This window comes from Osmerus eperlanus, chromosome 15, assembly GCF_963692335.1.
Source record: "Osmerus eperlanus chromosome 15, fOsmEpe2.1, whole genome shotgun sequence".
NCBI lineage: Eukaryota > Metazoa > Chordata > Actinopteri > Osmeriformes > Osmeridae > Osmerus > Osmerus eperlanus.
In genome coordinates this window covers 5,557,153-5,576,380 of record NC_085032.1, presented here as the reverse complement: position 1 = coordinate 5,576,380, position 19,228 = coordinate 5,557,153, and the positions used below count along the sequence as shown (strand labels likewise).

The following is a 19,228-nucleotide window of genomic DNA, read 5'->3' as shown; positions in this document are numbered from 1 at the left end:
CCTCCATCGCTCCCTCACTCTCTCCCCTCCTCTCACCCACTGTTGCTACCTCATTCACTCCCTCCCTCTCCATCTCTCCCTCCATCACTCCCTCATTCTCTCCCTCTCTCTTGCCCTCCATCGCTCCCTCATTCTCCCCCTCCCTCTCTCCCTCCATAGCTCCATCATTCACTCCCTCCTTCTCCCCCTCCCTTTCACCCGCCTTTTCACTCTCCCCCTCCTCCTCCCCCTCTCGGCTTCCCGCAACGCCCAGAGTGAAGTGGTCTGTGTCTCGTTTACGAACGTCTCGGAAAGACAAGTCTGGGTTATTATGACAAGATATCCCACAGTCTGAGAACTTTCCATCTTCCCCAGAGAAGACATCCTCCATTAGGCTTGGAGCCGTTCCCATGGCTTTGTCAGAGATAACATCCCGCTCTGCTGGTGTCTCTGGTGTCCTTCCTGAGGAGTCTGGTCTTCCTAAGGTGGAGTTGGGTCTCTCAAAGAGCAGGTTGGGTCTCTCAAAAGGCGAGACTGGTCTTTCGAGAACCGAATCGGGTCTTTCTAGAGGTGAAACTGGTCTTTCTACATGTAAATCTTGTCGTTCTACAGGTGATGCTGGTCTCTCCAGAGGTGAGGCTGAACCTGGGAGACTTGCGGAGAGACAAGAGGGGGAGGCGGGAGAGGAGGGGTAGGGAGAGGAAGGATAGATGGAGTAACAGGCGGCGGAGGTAGGAGAGAAGAGAAGGGTAGCAGATATATCGTAGGCAGAGGAGGAGGAGGAGAAGTGAAGAGAGGAGGGGAAAACCGTAGAGGAGGGATTGGGAAACGGGGATGTGAACAAGGGAAAATGGGAGGAAGAGGAGGGGGATGGAGGGGAGGAAGGAGAGGGGAGATTGGATAAGGAGGTAGGGGAGGAAGGAGAGGGGAGATTGGATAAGGAGGTAGGGGAGGAAGGAGAGGGGGGATTGGATAAGGAGGTAGGGGAGGAAGGAGAGGGGGGATTGGATAAGGAGGTAGGGGAGGAAGGAGAGGGGGGATTGGATAAGGAGGTAGGGGAGGAAGGAGACGGGGGATTGGATAAGGAGGTAGGGGAGGAAGGAGAGGGGGGATTGGATAAGGAGGTAGAGGAGGGAGGGGGGGAGGCGGGACAGGAGCGGTCCAGGGAAGCCTCTTTGACAGTCACCTGACTGTCAATGCTGCCCCCAGACAGAGCCTGGAACAACAGCAAAAACAAAGCAGTTGTTCTTAATCGTTGTTGTGGGCGTAGCTTTTAGCATTCAACACTTTAGATACACATGTACCATGTACCTACAAAGTTGTGACTGACCTTCAAGTGCTCAGTGCCAATACCATGGACAGAACCAGACTCAAGCCCAGGCCCAGATCCTAACCCTGTTCCAGACCCAGGCCAAGGCCCATACCTGGGCCAGAGCCCATGTTCAGGCCCAGGCCCAGGCGAGAGCTGCAGGCTGTGTAGGCTGGGGATGAAGGGCTCTTCCAGGAAGCCACTGCTGTCAGACTGGCAGCTGTTGGTCCTCATCACAGCCTGGGCTACAGGGGGAGGGGAGACAGGGGAGATGGGGGAGAAGGCACAGGGGGAGAAAGAGAGGGAGGGAGAGATGTTGGGGAGGTAAGAGGGCGATATAAAGTGAGGTGCACATTCCCAGACTAGTGAAACTGGGAAAGCAAAAGTTGTAGACAATTTGGGAACATTGAGAAACCATAAAACGCTGCTGTCACAGAGCGCGATCTGGTCACTCCTTTAAATTCGCAACGTAGCATGCAGCCAACAGCAAACATGAAATTAATGACTCATTCATCACTGCAATCACCCGTGTCATTTTTTATATCTTTTATACCATGGTCTGGGTGAATACTCAATTCTGATTGGCTGCAGGGGTGTCAATTATCCGGTGATATACAGACACCTACTAAGTAGTTCCAGCAAAACTGTTTGTTCAGCGTTCAAAATTATTGTGCTGGCTACATATGTAATTACGTTGCGGTTACGTTCTGGTGCCCTTCACTTGCACGTTTCCGCAACGTCACCAATTACGTAGCGGCAACGTATGTTTGGTCATTGAATGGCGTTGCGGAAACATAAGGGCAACGTAACTGTGTTAGCTGGGATAGTATGAGCTTGTACAAAGTGTCTGAAATAAGTAACCATAACAACAGGGACGGAGTCAACGCCTAGAATTTAATTAGCTACAACAATGAGTGACTTCAATATTTCTTTTAACCTATTTGTAAAATGTTAATTTTCTGAATTTAGGCTACTGTCAAGTGTCACGTAGGCCTAACTGCTCATCTCACATCCCATTCGCTATCATCTCGCTAGTCAATCTACTAGGCCTACTTCAGACAGGCTGCGGCCAACACGACATGCCGATTATTTTCTTCTTGATTTGATTTGGGGAAAATGACATGGCTCGATAGCTGGCTAGTCTTGTTGTTAAACATATTTTTTAATTATAATTACTGTTTAGAGAATGTGTCAACTTTGATGCGGTCATCTCACATCCATTTGCTATTCAACTCGCTCCACAGGCGGCGGCCGTAATGTAGCCTAGTACTATATGTGATATGCAGATTTTCTATATACATGAAGCTTGTGTCTTAGGGAGGTCAAGAAGTCGCTCCGTGGACCCCCTAGAAGGACACATATAGATCTGGGAATGCACTGGGAGTGCAACCTCTAGAGAGCGAGGAAGCAGATAATGGTCTCCCAACTCAGTAATCCCAACTCCCAACTCAGTCTCCCAACTCAGTAATGACCACATCACCTGTGTGCCGTTTCCCCTGTGCATCATTCGTGGAATGTGTACCGTTTAAGGGCATGTTTTGGTGGTTTCTATATCTGTACTGTCCAGCTAATGCATATAATTGCCATCTAAGAGACATGTTTCTCACTCATGCCAACCACTCTGCCTGACGTGGTAACATGATCCGAGCAGCTCGATCTAATAAACCAAGTCAACTCTTTTACATTGTGGTGTATTCCTTGGCCCATCTTCTGACAGAAAAATAATCTAACAATATGGCCGATACTTTGTTCGTGAAAATCTTGATATTGATTTTGGGACAGTGACATGGCTGGTTAGCTAGCTAGTCTTCTTCTCAAACATACTGTAAAATTATGTTTACGGTTTGTCAACCGTACACAATGTTATTGCCTTTGAATCTTGCTAGCATAACGTTAGCTTTCGGGCTAATAGCTCAGCCAAAGGAAAGCCGGTGTTGGTTCTATGAGCTGCGCGGACAAGAAATATCAGAGTTGGCTAACATTGAAAAACGTTAGATTTCTATTGTAAAACGCATGAAAACATAAATTAATGTTTGTAAAAAAAGTTGTTGGCAAGTGACCATGGTATAAGCGGGATAATGCCCTTCGAGGTGCACGTCGGACGGTTCACGCCTCCGCATTGTCCATTATCAGGTGATAATGTACACCTCATTGGGCATTATCCCTTACATAAAGGACTTCCGACTAGGCACAGTAGCTCCTCTTCACTTTCCATTAAGCATAAATGCGAGACTATGACTCTGTCTGTGTACCCAGGCTGTATCAGATGTTAATGGGACCTTCATGAAAATACTGACACACTCTAAAAAATGGCCACTTTGCATAGCACGCCAGCATGGTCTTGTCAGATGTCAAGGAAACTGTGCCCAGGAAAGATTATCCTGCCACATTAAGTACACAGCCACACAAATATTTCTAATAGACCAGACCATTAATAATGAATAAATGGAAATGAAGAGAATTGGAAGGTTAAGTACAGAGGAAATCACAAAGTAAACTAGAGAGGGTACAATTTCTGGGGAAATTGTAGGGTGTGCTTGCTTTCGTCGGTTGCACAGGGGTCCGTTTTTGAATGACATTTTTACAACTGATATTTCTGTATATTTTATATAAAAATGCATACTTATTATTTATAAAGATTACATAGATTTAAAATCTTCTTTTTTGCTGCTCATTTACAACTGAAAATACGAGTGAAGTGTAGAATGAAATAGATGTCTTCTCATTTCCCCTGCAAGAGGCAGCCTCATCGTTGAATCAAAACGAATAAATATGGCAGACCGGTCTAAAAATTGACCTAATCTCTATGACTTAAACGTCATTTTAAGTTTTTCCCTTCTCATGATATTTTCAGCCATTTAGCCTACTCATTGCATTCATTCATTAATAAAGAACCCCCTTTGAAGATTATTCTACGACGTTACCCGGCAGTAGAAGATGGAATCGCGATTCAAACAGTACCATCTTCTAACTGAAAATATGCCCCCCAAAACGTAAATAAGATTGACATTTATTTAGTGGAAAATCGCTCATTCATAAAAAGCTCACTGGTAGCGATCATTGTCAATAACAACGCCAAGTGCGATATAGCCCTGTGTGGAGAAGCTGCCCCGGTAAATTGTACTACTACAGTACAGTACTAGACTACTGCTGTGTTCGTCTTGGTAGCGATTGCGTTGGTTGAATTGGATTTAACGTTCCGTTGTACGGTTTAGTCTGAAATTAATTATTTTCATGAACAGATTGACAAAGTTTAGGCTGTGGCAATGAAGTTCAGGTTAGTAGTTAGATAGACTTTTGATTTAAGTAAGGGGAGTGCCGAACATGTTCTGTTGCCGTTTGACTTTCTAAACAGCTGTGTAGATGTTTTTGTAGTGTCTCGCGTAGGCTACAGCGTTGCAGTGAGCTACACTGGTTTGAAACGACAGGTAATGATAATTTCACCCACAAATCGTTTACTTGTAATCTAATGTCATAATAAATCCTACAACGAAAACGTATTTGTGAGGAATGTTTATTTTAACGATTGAAAACAGATGCATCATAGACCACTGTTATGTGTTGCCCGGGCAACAGAGGCTAATGTCATGATGCTAATACTTCAGTGAAATAGTAAACTACTGTTTCCGAAAATAGATGTACTTCCTTAATAATATCAGCTTATATTGTACATTACACATCACAATTGTGGGTCATATCACAAAGTAAAATGAGTAAATAGTTATCACCCTGGCCTCTTTGCTTGTGACGTTTCTGCAGCTGCCTTGCAGTAAAGTAGTTAGCTTAGCTATCTCCCAGAAGTTAACCAGCTGCTAAACTAATGTTCTGCTAGAGGTAGTCACGCGAGTTTTCGTGACGTTAGTGACGTAGTGACGTTAGTAACGTCAGTGACTGTGGCTAGCAAATTAGCCACCGTTAGCTTCACTTTTCGCCACAAAAACTTAACCTAAGCCTAAACCATGCAACGGAACGTAAATCCCAATACAAGCAACTCAATCGGTACCAAGACGAAACTTTTGACACCTAGGTTGTCTATGTAGGCCAAATATTGACTGAGTTTTAGGGGGGCAAAAAGAATAATAAAAATAATAATATATATGTGAGAGAACAAAGGTTGTGCCCTTGCCGAAGGCAAAGCACACCCAACAAGCCTGTATGTTTGGGAGACAGAGAGATGGGACAGAGAACGAGAGAGTCAGAAAAGTGAGTAAAATGTTGATAAAAAGGGAGGGGGGGAGGAAGCACTCAGTGACAGAAGGTTCCAGAGAAAAGAGGAGCACGAGAGAGGAGGAGCAGAGAGAAGGAGAGAATCCCTCGGAGAACTCATCTATTAACCCTTGTGTTATCTTCGGGTCGTTCTGACCCATCAGTCATTGTGACCCACCGTCGTATTGCGACAACTTTACCGCATACAAAAACAAAGTGAAGCATTTTCTTTTAACCGTTGGGCTGTCTCAGACCCCCCACATTGCGAAGGTTAAAAGAAAATTATTTTTATTTGTTTTTGTATTGGGTAAAATTGGGTAAACACAACGATGGTTCGTTATGAACCTTTGGGTCATGTGACCCGAAGGCAGCACGAGGGTTAACAGAACTGAAGGACTGCTTTAAAACTGAAGTCATGAAGCAAGCATCCACCTTCTCGCTATGAGAATAGTTTCCATGCTATTAATTTCCCTGTTAATACCACACCAGACTCCCCACCCCACCCCCCACCCCCGAAACTGTTACAGCATCCGTCTTTCCCCCTTGGCTACTGTTTAGCATCTGAGAGACCCACCTTACGTAAACAGCTGCCACACACTATACACACCAGAGTTCCATAGGAAGCCTTGTACTGTGTACAGGAGGGAAATACCAACGAAGAGGACAAGGAGAACATCGACTTTCTCTTGATAAATGAATATGATCCAACAGCAGACCAGAGTATTTTGCGTAATAGACATATATATGCGCAATACACATTGGAACACACACTGATTTCAGTTGTGTTCACTTAATTTCATTTGGCTGCAGTTTTATCCAAATCTGTCGTCAGGGGATTTGAACCTGTGACCTCTTGATCTAGAGTCAAGTTCTCAAACACTAAGATATACTCATGTCCACTTTTTTCATCCATACCTGTGTTGTCCCCAGTTCCTGAATAGCTACCAGCGATACTGCCATCATCAAAACTGTGAATCTGAAACGCATAAACACACACACACACACATCAATAATCAGTTATACATACTGTAAGTCACACCTTTCATCAAATCCACAAGGTCTGCTTTTGGTTTATTCATTTACAAACCTCTGTTGTAAGTTAAGTGCAACAACCATAACAGTTCCATTCTTAATCCACCTTTTCCATTTTGTTGACAGTTTTACCACGTAACGTTTCATTGTTTTTTTTACCTCTTCCATTTCAAACGACTCTCTGGCCTGCCCAGGGCTCCTCTTCCTAGCTAGGGCAGCACTGGAGGTCACAGCCTGGATCTCTTTCCCCAGTCCCAGTCGTGCTTCTACCGCAGGGGCCTCTAGGGAGTCCAGCAGCGTTCCTTGCTCCTCCGCCAGGGGGGACAAGCAGATACTCTCCTGGATGACAAGCCTGGTTCTCCTCAGGGTGGCGGGTTTGTCAGGGATGCTGGACGGGGGCTCCTCTGGCTGGTCAGAGGGGCTAGAGGCAGGGGGTTGTTCCTGGAAGGTCTGGGTTTGGCCAAGGCTTCTCCTGGAGGCCTTGCGGAAGAGCATACCCATCCGCCTCCTCCTCTCCCTGGCTTCGGCGGAGAGGTCTCTCCCTGGAGATGGTGCTCCGGCGTGGGGGGAAGCGGAGGGGGCAGGGCCTCCGACCAGGGTGGAGAAGGCTGTGGTCACCTGCTGTAGCACCTCTAACTGTCTGAAGCGGTCTGGCCAGGGAGAGAAGGAGATAGGGAAAGAAATACAGAGAAGGGAGAAAGAGTATGAAGAGAAAGAAGATAAGAAAATATTTGGGCCGTCTGGATGTTTGACCCATGTAAAGCAGGCAGCACACCTGCTAATCATGACACATCCGTCGACACCTTGCTCAGACACAACAGTAACAGCATTCTCACTGGAATCAGGCGGCAGACCGCATTTGCGTTTGGAATAAACGGGGCCAATTGAAAAAAGGCGTGACGACAGCGCGGACAAACGATCTCGTCTCGGATGCACGTCTCGTCTATCTACGTGGTGGGGCAGGACTCACTGCTGACGTCTGGGTTCTCGATGTCCAGGCGGTTCTTCTGCGCCTCCAGGAGAACCTGGACGTTGATCCCGCGGGCGTGCGACTGGTGGTTGATGAAGCGGGCCGGGATGCGACCGGACAGGTCGGGCTCGTCGCTGCCGAAGCCCAGATCGAACAACACCTCCTCTGGGTCGTCCTTCCACAGGTTGAGCACGTCCATCACACTGTCACAGGGGGCGAGGAATTCGTTACGGCTAAACAAACCGATGCTGACTTCCACATATGCAAACCCACCAACATGCCTGACCAGACACACGGTTCTGAGGGGGGGCCAGGGGGGGGGGAGCCAGTGCCCCTTTCACAACAAGGTTGGACCCCCATAAGGGCCACCCTAAATGTAGAGTCTGAATAATTATAAACATGGTATTTGCCTGTTACTGCCTACAACGCAGTGAAGAAAACTATGACAACAGTTCAACTGACCCCAGCTTGCTCCCCCCCCCCCCCAGTTGAAATGGTCTAGAACCCCCCCATGTAGATACATGGCAATAAAACACAAAACAAACAGAACAAGCTTAGAAAATGCCGGACCTGAGAGGAGATGACTGGGTGGAGAGGGCTGAGGTGACGCTGTTCCACCTGCTGAGATCTGGCCGGGTTGACCTGGGAGGAACCAGATAGAACCAGATGTGACCGGACCTGAAGACTTGACAACAGCCCTATAAACCATGACAGAACGACGAACCCTCGACTACATTAGCAGCACAGCGAAAACAAGCAAAATGAATTATACCATAGCCTTCACCTTTTACCTAGCAGTCATACATTCTACTCTGCTGTGTACTTTTCTGTTCCAAACCGCTGAATTTTAAACGCTGCCCTAGCCAAGAATTTCCAGTCTGCTATGACGGTCTACAGATCTTCAAAGCATAATCAAAACATGTTTTACGTACAACAATTTGCTAGGGCTGGATTCAGACACAGAACTTAACTCCCACTGGTCAAACTCACATGTCTCAACCTTGTCCAGCTTCACTAAACACTGCTTCGCTGTAGACCAGACACACACACTCCTCCACCTCCACTCAGAGCCATATGTCCTCTGTGATGTCTCACATCATCTTTCCTGTGTAATATTCCTACTTTGTTTCATGCAAACCAGCCCAATCATCCTCCCCATATCCACGGTTATGCGAAGGTAGGGATGTACAAACAGAGACACAGTAGATCGGCCCATTTGCATGGTAAATACTAAGTCACTGCCAGGTGCCAAGAGGCCAGTAAAACCTTCTGCCGATTCCACACAATCTATGACAACACCTGTCAATCAACTGGGTTTCGACCTAAGCACCCACTCCCCAGCCATGCAAAACCAGCGGAATGACCACAAATGCTATAGTTATGAATCGGCCATGCTGTGTACCAAGGTTGTAAATAAGGAACTATCCAACCATAAAAAAGTAGATTAAATCCAAACATTTAATCGAGTTGCATTTCAACAAGCCAGAGGCAGTAATACCATGTATATACTTACCGCAGAAATTCCTGGACAGTCCTCACTCCGTGTTTACCATATAAAGAAGCTGGAGAGAACAGAGGAAAACAGAGGGAGGAGGAGGATTATCTTGACGCTAACAAGCTGTATTATTTGGAGCATAGGTGAGCAGAGATAGTGGCAAAAATAGAGGGGCAAGGAGAAAGGGGGGGGGGGGGTGAGAGGGATAGGTAGAGAGACAGAAAGAGGGAGAGGGAGGGAGAGAGCAAGAGAAAGAGGAGAGAGAGGGAGGGGCAGAGAGAGAGAGAGATAGAGAGGGAGGAGTGAGCGAGGGAGAGGCAGAGAGAGGGAGGCGCAAGCGAGAGAAGCAGGGGCAGAGAGAGGGAGAGAGCGAGAGCGAGCAATGAAACGCAAACTCAGCACATCCTGCTGAAGGCTAGCTCGGTCCAGTAGCTATATTAGGCAAGCACCGTCTCCCCGCTTCCCCTCCCTCTGTCGACGTAGGTGTTTGGCTCTGTTGGCAGTCCTCTGCACCTCTCTCCTCATGGTTGTGACTCCCTATGCTGGCACCGTGTCAGGGACAGAGTGGTCTAAGTCTCGGCCTCATCATGTTATTACAGCGAGGCGTTCTCTCCTCCAACCGTCCTACATCCAGCCCTTATCTTCGATCATTTCCCGCGATGACGACCATCACAAGGCCAGGGACGAGCCGTGGAGGGGGGGGCGGGGCTGCTGCGTCATTGGGCGCTGCTGCAGAGGTAGAGAGGAGCGTGTAGGAGCCCTCAGAACACACCCCGCAGGCCAGAGTCTGGAAATTCTCATCCTTAATGTTGACAGATGGCCGTCCTAGTCCTTTAAGTTGACAGAACTGTACTCTCCCCATCCTTGAAACTAGCCAGCCATTAACTAGAAGAATTAAGACTTTCTGAATAAAAGTTGTTTTGGTATGAGCATGAGCTAGCCTTGCCCTTGTCCACTTTAAAGACATGGAGGTTGGGCCAAATGTCCATGTATGCACCTACTAAAACATCCTCTTTCCCTCTTCCTCAAACTCTGCCTCCGACACTCTCTTTCCCTCCTTCTTTCACACCGTACTGAAACATACTCATGGCCAGTCCTTGGGAACTTGACAGTTAGGCAAACGTGAGGGGGGAATCCTGTTCACACACACAGACATGCACACATGCACACACTATGCACACACCAGATGTACACACACACCAGACACACTCACACACCTACCAGGCAGCTGGTGTGTGTCACATCGTAACAGTGTTTGTTTAAGGTCCCAGAGATGTTTGCCGAGACTGAGCGAGATGTTACTTAGCAATGTTCCTTAGTGGTGTTTAAGGCCCCGGCTAGATGGTTGGGTTCCCCGCAGCTCTCTCTGTCCTTTCCATCTCCCTCCCTCCTTTCTCTCCCTCCATGTCTGAGAGTTTAGCCCTGAGATTAGAAAAGAGTACAAAAACTACCGCTGTGCTAATATTTCACCCGCCCTTATAAATACGCAAGGGCCTTCGACACCATCTTGTCTCATTGTGTACCCGTTCCAGACAGGTCAGGTGGTCTTCGAAGCACACAGGGAGGAGATTCATCACTCTGGTGTTTTCCTACAAGTGCTGAACCAGTTTTAAAAGGCTGTGCGCTAGCTAGCGCTAATCTCTCCCACCGCCGATGGCACCTAAAAAGTACAGGAACTGAAAGATGTTTACCTTCCACACCCAACGCTAAGTCATCCTCACTGCTGGCATTCCTCTTCAGGGACTCTGTTTAAAATGAAGGCAGTCATCAAAACACACATGTAGGTATTATTCACACACACACATACAGAGATACGTAGCAAGAGCAGTGGTTCAGAACAGGGAAACCTGGCAAAGGTGCTCCATTCACAGCAGCTGACTGATAAAACTTCACTTACCTCGGTGAAAAGTGTGAAAGATAAGCAAATAAACTATCAAAATCTCAAACTCTGTGACTTCATTGAGAACTGAGACACGTACAGGTGTTTACAGAAGGTTTTGAAGGCTGGTTAGAGAGGGATTAAGAGGGATAAATAGGAAGTCTCTCTGATGGTTTTCACGCAACTCATTTACATGTCGTTTGAATTGATCAACCTTGCGTGACGAAATCTTCCCTGGGAAGGGAGGGGGGCAGAGGGATTACAGAATCTCCTATCCAAGAATCAACTCACTTTGTTGTGTGTAAACATATCAGTCTCATAAATGGAGTTGTGGTACTTACAGTACAAGCCTCAGGAAATAAATAAGCATTCCGATGTTTCCTTATCTACACAACTTTCTCAAAAGATACAGAAATTCAGAAGGGCACAAAGCCGTACCGCATGTCAAACATGCTTTATCTTACTAAAGTCAAGTTCCAACTTGCCCCCTTTCCAAATTCCTCTTAACTTTAGATAAAGGTCGTTGATGTTGTTTCAAGCACAGCCTTATCACAGACAAGACAAGACTCCTCAAAGAAAACCGATGAACAACTAAACACACTTGGCCTGTCAAACACATTCAACTAACTCTGTCAACCGATATCAATTGTACAATTATTGAAATAAAATCACAGTAGATTTCATTGGATCATACCTGCAGCTTGTCTGCTCTGTTCTGGTTTTGGATCCACTCTGGGAGAACAAAAACAAATGGAATTGGGGAGGAGACAGCCACTAGAAAACCTGAACATTCAAATGATCTGACCTGGACCGGAAAGCACATGCTGCAACTCTAATGCCCTCGAGCCCCTCAATCATTAAAGAGCTCCTAGATCTTACACTTTCAAGCATTTGGGTTAGGAGTGGCACGTCTAAAGAAATATGAATGTGATGGTTTGAAAAATAGCTTCCCAGACATCTGGTGAAAGTAACCGCCAGTGTTGTCACCTACTCATTGACGGTGGTGAGCCAGTCTCTCACACTATCCTGGGTACTGTCTCCTGTATGAACAGACAGGAAACATGAGATCAAACACGCTGGTGCCAAAGATTCACGACACCGTTGACATTTGAACATTTGGGAAATCCCAACTAGGCTTTCTACTGAGGCGCAATTGCTCTATTTCCAATTGTGAATTTACATGCACGATCATTTTAATTGATATCAACTTAGTAGCAGGTATGGTTGTCATTGATGTCAATACTTTTAAAAAGGCATAGCAAAGTGATGACAGTAACACAGATTATTGATCTGGAGAACTGTGTTGGGGCCACAGAAGACTTAGCTCATCTACCAAAAAGAGAACATCTAATCAGTTATACCTGTTGTAATAACTTAAAGAACACGACACAGCCTTCATACTGTACATCCCATGCAGAAGGAGCACACATTCGGTTAGACTAAGACAATACAAGATACTGAACGCACATTTTTAAGACTATATGTTTACTGTATGCACTTACCCACCATAGTAAATTCCTTGTTTGTGTACACTTACTTGGCTATTAAACTTGATTCAGATTCTTCTAGCTCTAAACGCATAAAATGTTGGCACTATTTCCCCGTCGCTACAGTAAAACCTGTTTTGGATATTTCATACTCTCCAGCAGAGGAGGTCCTCACCAGCTCTGTGTTGTCCCTGTGTCAGAGACGACTCTGACGGGCACAACTCCATGTTGCTCCACAGGGGCCTGGAGGCCACCAGGTTGGCTCTCTTCTCTGCTGCAGTCCCCTCAGAGGCCATCCTGCGTCTGGCTTCAGATCCCTGGTCCTGTCCCAGCGCCTAGCCCAGCCCTGCAGCCCCCAGCCCCCATCCACGAGGCCCGTCAGTCAGGTACTGTAGCAGGGCAGCCTGGACACTAACCACCACCACAACAGAGCGTTTCGTAAATGCAAACACCAATGGAACATGTCATCAAAGCTACCTGCTCTCTATGTAAACAGTGCCAGGAACAGATGCAAATGTGAGACTCATCTCTACTCTCTCTATCTCTCCCACTGCGCCTCCATATTGTATCAATATTTCAACCATTGACACGGAAATAGCCTTTTTATTTATACTGTATCAAGCCTTGTCGTGGTTTCCTGTCCATGTTTTTATCAGCATGGAGCAGCACTGGAGGGATTGAGAGGGGAGGAAGAACTTTTACAGGAAGTCTTGTCTACTTTTTCCTGTCTCCTACTTCAATAGACTCAGAACTCAAACAGCTGATGTATGAATAATGAAATCGTACATCAGCTGGTTAAAAATGTTACAACTCTAAACATGTAGCCAACATGTTGACAGAAAGGCTGATTGTAGCCTAGTCTACACTCCTACTCATTATTTTCTGTATTATATACAGGCTGGGACTATTTTATTGTGTCTTTATAAAACTGTTTTTATAGGTTAATTAATATGGTAGGTAGATGCGGTAGATGCGGTTGCTAAACCGAAGAAAATACGACACATCCTTGGCTTCGTGGAATAAACTATTCCTCAGTGCGTTACGATTTTTTAACCTCAATTGGACTACCTATTAGTTGCAAATGTTACAGAGGCTGACACCTTTCTGAGTCCCTATTGAAACAACCGGTTAAACAAATAAGTGACTTTCCTCGCGTCTAACACAGTTTTTAAAATGGTAACGGAAGAAAGTTATTTGTGTACTGGTTCGTTTTCTGGTATGAAATCGAGAAACTCACCTGTAGTGGCGAGCGAGACGGGTGCCTTTTCTTGGTCCTGCTTTTCAACGACCCACTATTCTAGGCTTCCAACGTGAAGGCATAATAGCATACATATTTGTGTGACCAAGAGCACGGCCTACATTAAAATCTATTTGCATTGACACGACCCGTTGCAAGACAAGTTGTTGTAGTTAGACGAGTCCTACCTACGTGTCCTTTATGGCCACGAAAGAGGAAATGAATGTGCCAAAAAAAAAAAGGGTTTTGTTGTCACGTAATCTCAATGAAGAGAACTGGCTAAAATGTTGCGTGTGAGTTTGCGTCCAGTGATATTAATTGCAAAGCAGGAATCAGCAGGAAAAGTTAGACCCAGAACCGCGCAATATGCTTGGTTAAAGATGCATTATTACTTTTATACGCTAGATGTCAGTAAAATACTTTTCCCCGTCAGCTTTAACATTTTAGAAAGGTTTTGCAATTGATTTAACTAGTGCACAGTGCCCGTGATGCAGTTGGTGCTTAAAATGTCAGTGAAACACAAATGACTTGAACTAACTTGGATTACAAAAAGGACACCTGCAAAATATGAATTTGTGTGTTCGATTCTTAGCTGATCGTGGGAAACTAAACCCATTCTAATTTGTACATACACAGATTCCTGGCAGAGAGAGATATATATGGATATGTAGGCCTAGTCATCATCAGGTGTGGTATGTGTAATATGTAAATAAAATGCGTGATCTGTTGTACCTATACAGATGATTATCAAGCCTGAGTATATTTTCAGCCATAGGCTATAAAAACATCAAACATCAGGATAGCTTCATTAAATTGGATTCAAAGGGATTTGTATCTGTCAATGTAAAGCGTTACGTCAAGTCAAACATCTGCTGCGATTTGTTCCATGACTGTTGCCATGTAAAAGTGAAGGTAGGGTGTATGGATAAGGGCTTAGTGGATGTAGTGGTAATTATATGACAGCTGTGTGTGGCTGAGGAAGAATGTGGGATTGTAGACAGGGATGAACTATTTCCCATTCTAAAACGTGATGTGATAAATATTTTAGCACAGAGCTTTAAAGCATACTAGGCTTTGTTTGCATTACCAATCACAACAATGGATTACAATTCATTCTGTGACGTTTCACAGGCACACATTATGTATTATACTATTGTGTCTTAGTTCTTGGTGGTTGATGAGAGACTTTAAAAACACTCAAGAGCAACTGGAGCTTCATGAATAATTGCCACCATTGACTCAAAACACCTCATGGTGGCTCACTGTTTGTTTCCTCGAAACACCATTTTGTTATCCATATTCATAAGGGACTAATTATGCCTGCATACTTACATCTCTGTTCGTACGTACTGACGTGGGTCCATATGTGGCTAACTCATTTACATTTACATTTATTCATTTAGCAGACGCTTCCAAGAGAGAGCTTTACAAAGTGCATAGGTCACTGATCATAACAACGAGATAGCCACAAAACATTGCGAGTAGCCAAAACATGAAGCACACTTGAACAACCAAAGTAAGTGCCAAAGGGAAGAACCATAAGAGCATGTAGTTAAACAAGTTACAATTAAACAACATGAACTGCTATAAGTGCAAGTGTACCTGTGAAAAAATAAAAAAATAAAAAAAGACAAGCAACAATAATAAAAAACAATATATCACAGCGAGTACAAACAATTTTAAATCAGTTACCACTAACCACAAGAGCAACAAGTCTCTGAGCAACAGTCATTGTGATCCTTGAGGAAACTAACATCGGGTCAAGCGAACCATTCCTAAGTACCGTTGTACTCCCGGAAAAAGTGTGTCTTGAGCCTTTTCTTGAAGGTGGAGAGACAGTCAGTGTCTCTGATGGAGGTGGGGAGTTGATTCCACCACTGGGGGGCCAGACAGGAGAAGAGCTTGTGTTGGGACCGGGCGGTCTTGAGCGGTGGGACCACCAGGCGGTTGTCTGAAGAAGACCGTAGGTGACGGGTGGGGGTGTAAGGCTGCAGGAGAGACTTGATGTAGACGGGTGCAGTCCCGTTCACTGCTCGGAAGGTCAATACCAGGGTCTTGAATCTGATACAGGCCATGATAGGTAGCCAGTGGAGAGAGATGAGGAGCGGGGTAACATGGGAGCGTCTGGGTAGATTGTAGACCAGGCGGGCCGCTGCGTTCTGAATCCTCTGAAGAGGGCGGGTTGCACATGCTGGGAGACCAGCGAGCAGCGAGTTGCAATAGTCCAACTTGGAGAGGGTTGGAGAGGGTTGGAGAGGGTTGAAGTGCTTGGACTAGCAGCTGGGTGGAGTGCTCAGACAGGTATCTCCTGATCTTCCAGATGTTGTAGAGGGTGAATCTACACGACGGGGAGACCGCAGCAATGTGGGCCGTGAAGGAGAGCTCGTCATCCATGGTAACCCCAAGGTTCCTGGCAGAGGATGAAGGGGTCTTGTTAGTTAACTCTTGTTACTTTCCTGTTAGTTCTATTGAAGTCCCAATGGTCTATCTCTCTCTCTCTCTGTCTATCTGTCTATCTGTCTGTCTGTCAGTCTGTCTGTTTATCCAACCATCCATCGATCTATGCATCTATCAATCCATCCTTCTATCCGTCAACCTGTCTATATGTCTGTCTGTCTGTCTGTCTGTCTATCTATCTACAGTATACATATCCGTCTGACTGTGTCTTTGTGTGTGTCTGCACATTTTAGTTGTCTGTCTGTCTGTCCATCCGTCCATCTATCCGTCCTTCCATCCATCCATGCATCCCTCCATCCCTCTGGCCTGGTTGCTAGGCAGCATGGCACAGCCTGTGTGTAGGTGGCATGTTCATGCCGACCAGCCCTCTGGTGGGAGTCTGGAGGAGGGGCGGGGGCGTCGGTCACTTATGACTCATCCAGACCTAAACTAGACAAGCGCAGATGGACCTATCTGATTGGCTGTGAGGGAGGAACAAGGGCAACACTGATGAAAGCTACAATAACAATCCCATAACACTACAGTCTTGGACTGTTACGTAACTAATTTGTCATGTAAAGTGATCAGCATTTAAGTGGGGCGATACACTGGACGGGCCAAACAACAACAGTGATTTTTGGGAGGGTTTGACTTTCAGTCCACTAAAGTCTGTGGGGCTTAACGTAGGTGTGCATTGTGTTTTGAGGCCAGAGTCCATGATACGTAAATGACTGAAATGCCTAAAGGTTTCCTAACATTGAATCGAACATCCCATACCACTCCATTCCTCTATAGAGCTACAGCTGCTACTGGACTGTCCAGCACCGGCACATACCCGAGAGGCTCCCCCTCTGGTGAGCAGGGACTAGTGGGTAAATGAGTCTAGGCCGAGCGGCAGACCGAGCAGAGCAGCGGTGTGGAGAGAGACTGGACAGGTTGCCAGACCCCTTGTTTCCCTATGAAAGCACACTGGGAAGAGAGAGAAGGCGAATATGAAATGACTGACTAAGTGGGGACAGCTGCCTGTTGAAACCAAGGATGTTTAACCGTGCTCCTGAGAGCTTGCTGGAGGCCATGTCTCATGTCTCCAGCCCCACTCTTACTAAGTCGCTCCGCACTTGGTGCCGACGCAAGCACAGGCATGGCAAGAAGAGGTGAAATTAGTTACATTAAGCCAGTCATTAGTCCAACCAGATGGCATGGTGAAAAGAGTATTAACTCTGCGAACTGAGATAGATGAGGAAGGGTGGGTTTGTGTTGGAGAGAGATACGGAGTCTTGAGTTGAAAACGAGCCAAACCATGTTCGGCTTTTGATCAACATCCGTCTGTGTCCGAGTGGATCCATCTATGCTTTGTGAATGTATGTCAGGGATACTTAAAAGAAAAACCTTCGAAAACATCTAAGCAAAAATGGCCCAAAACCTTTCCAGACATCAAGGATATTATCTTGGCCTAACGGTGCATTCTTAAAAAAAAATTGCCAGAGGGGACTAGGGTTCGATCTATTGGCACATGACTGCTTGTAGCTATTTGTCTCTGATATCTCTAATACCTCAGCTCAAAGTGATCTTTTATTTCTTATGGCAGGCCAATCTTTCTTTACAGAAAGAGCGATGCGAGCAAGCAGTGTGTGTGTGCGTCTAGGCAGCCATTAGCCGTGAGGCACGCTGTGCCATTTGCATGTGATCTCTCTCTAGTCTCCATCAAGCTCCTCTGTTTTCACACGGGTCATTAGCAGGCACTATTAGAACGCAAGAGTTCTATTAGTGCCAAGGGGTTTAGGATCACGGTTCTCGGTGAAGAAGTACAGATGTCACAGAGATGGGGGCTGTTACCAGGAGGAATGGTGGAGGTGGCGGCTGCATGTGTGTGTGTGCATGTGTGCGTGTGTGTGTGTGTGTGTGTGGAGGGGAATTACTTTTGATTCCAAAGAACAGGAAGCCATCCAAATTGAAATGTTCTGTAGTGCCTCACTATACAGTAAGGTTGCAATATTACATGTTGATAAACAGATCTTTTCTACGGAAAAACCATGTCTTAATCATGCTACGATTGCATGGCAAAAGGTTTTGGAGGTTTATTAACGTGGCAACATTATTAGAATAAAAAAAAAATCATTTTAACTATCCTTGCTACTGTAATATTCTTCTAAACTCCCTCTGCTACACATACATTACTGCGATTGATTACGCTTTTCTGACCATGAAACAAACCTTTCATTAATCCTTACTGTTAAACCGTTACAACAACGCGCATTCAACACACAGAGGCTTATTTGTTGACACCTGCCGGAGGGGAACACATGAAGGTGTTCTTCATCATCTGAGAGAGGGAGAATGGGCGGAAGTCCAGTTTGCACACACCACAACTGTGACCTTCGGCAGCGCCCTTTCCTTTCCTACAACCAGACTCGTTCCATTATGCATACGCCAGGTCGTTAGTTCACCACTGGTGATGTTATTGTCATTACAGCCATCATATCCCTCCACGACACCCCCTGTTTTCGCTTTTAATTCACACATTCAAAGGCAATGTTTGTTGTTAATTTTGCTATTCACTCGCATGAATGTCCCTACTATACCACTAAGAAGTTGGAGCGTGTTGGGTAGTAGTTCATGAACAAAGGCCCAGGAGATTTGGGATTTGGTCGAGTTCCAGCACCCTGAGCAAGGCACAGGCTCCTGGCCTCATGCATGGTCCAACAGCTTAGCAGAGCGGTGGGCCGTCCAGGTTCATCTCTGCCACGGTGGACAGCCAGAGTCACACCATAATGAGGCAACATCCCTTAATCTTGACTGGGCAACGACTACAATGTGTGGTGTGTGTGTGTCTGGGTGTGTATGTGTGTATTTGGGGGGTGGGGGGGGGGGGGGGGTGGTAGAGCAAGCCAATTTTCCAGCCAAATTCCTCCCCCCCAGGCTCCGTGGACTGTAGCTAGCCCCTGCCAGTCACAGCTCACAGCAGTGACTGCCGGAGGTAAGATGTAGGCTGACTGCTGGGATGCGGTCAGACCGGCAGGCCTGAGGGACGCCAGGTGAACCAACAGCCGAAAATCTGAAACACAAGAGAACAAAACCCAGCGCCCACACTCACGCCTCGATCCCCAGACAAGTACAAGTGCTGATTTCGGATCAGTTCAGTATGTGCGATCATCGTTCACATTATTCACATCATTTAATATGGGGTCAGGACAACAC

General features: G+C 46.0%; 1 protein-coding gene across 1 annotated transcript; it reads right to left on the bottom strand.

The window, feature by feature from the left end:
- Positions 1–14: 14 nt before the first annotated feature.
- On the bottom strand, positions 15–13,776 carry itprid1 (ITPR interacting domain containing 1). Its single transcript, XM_062480333.1, has 13 exons — positions 13,595–13,776; positions 12,533–12,768; positions 11,862–11,910; positions 11,565–11,602; positions 10,683–10,736; positions 9,010–9,058; positions 8,067–8,138; positions 7,497–7,699; positions 6,686–7,176; positions 6,410–6,470; positions 1,310–1,533; positions 203–1,195; positions 15–26 (listed from the first exon to the last, which is right to left on the bottom strand). Exons 2-13 carry the CDS (start codon positions 12,651–12,653, stop codon positions 15–17), a joined length of 2,367 nt encoding a protein of 788 aa, XP_062336317.1. The 5' UTR covers positions 12,654–12,768; positions 13,595–13,776.
- Positions 13,777–19,228: the final 5,452 nt, after the last annotated feature.

What these genes read in the sequence shown, in the direction of transcription:
- itprid1 (XM_062480333.1), bottom strand. Translation starts at nt 12,653, where the DNA reads ATGGCCTCTGAGGGGACTGCAGCAGAGAAGAGAGCCAACCTGGTGGCC. An exon ending in CTTAGCGTTGGGTGTGGAAG is followed by an intron (nt 9,059 to 10,682) that starts GTAAACATCTTT and finishes TGTTCTCTCCAG; the next exon opens with CTTCTTTATATGGTAAACAC. An exon ending in ACTGTCCAGGAATTTCTGCG is followed by an intron (nt 8,139 to 9,009) that starts GTAAGTATATAC and finishes GGTTCCTCCCAG; the next exon opens with GTCAACCCGGCCAGATCTCA.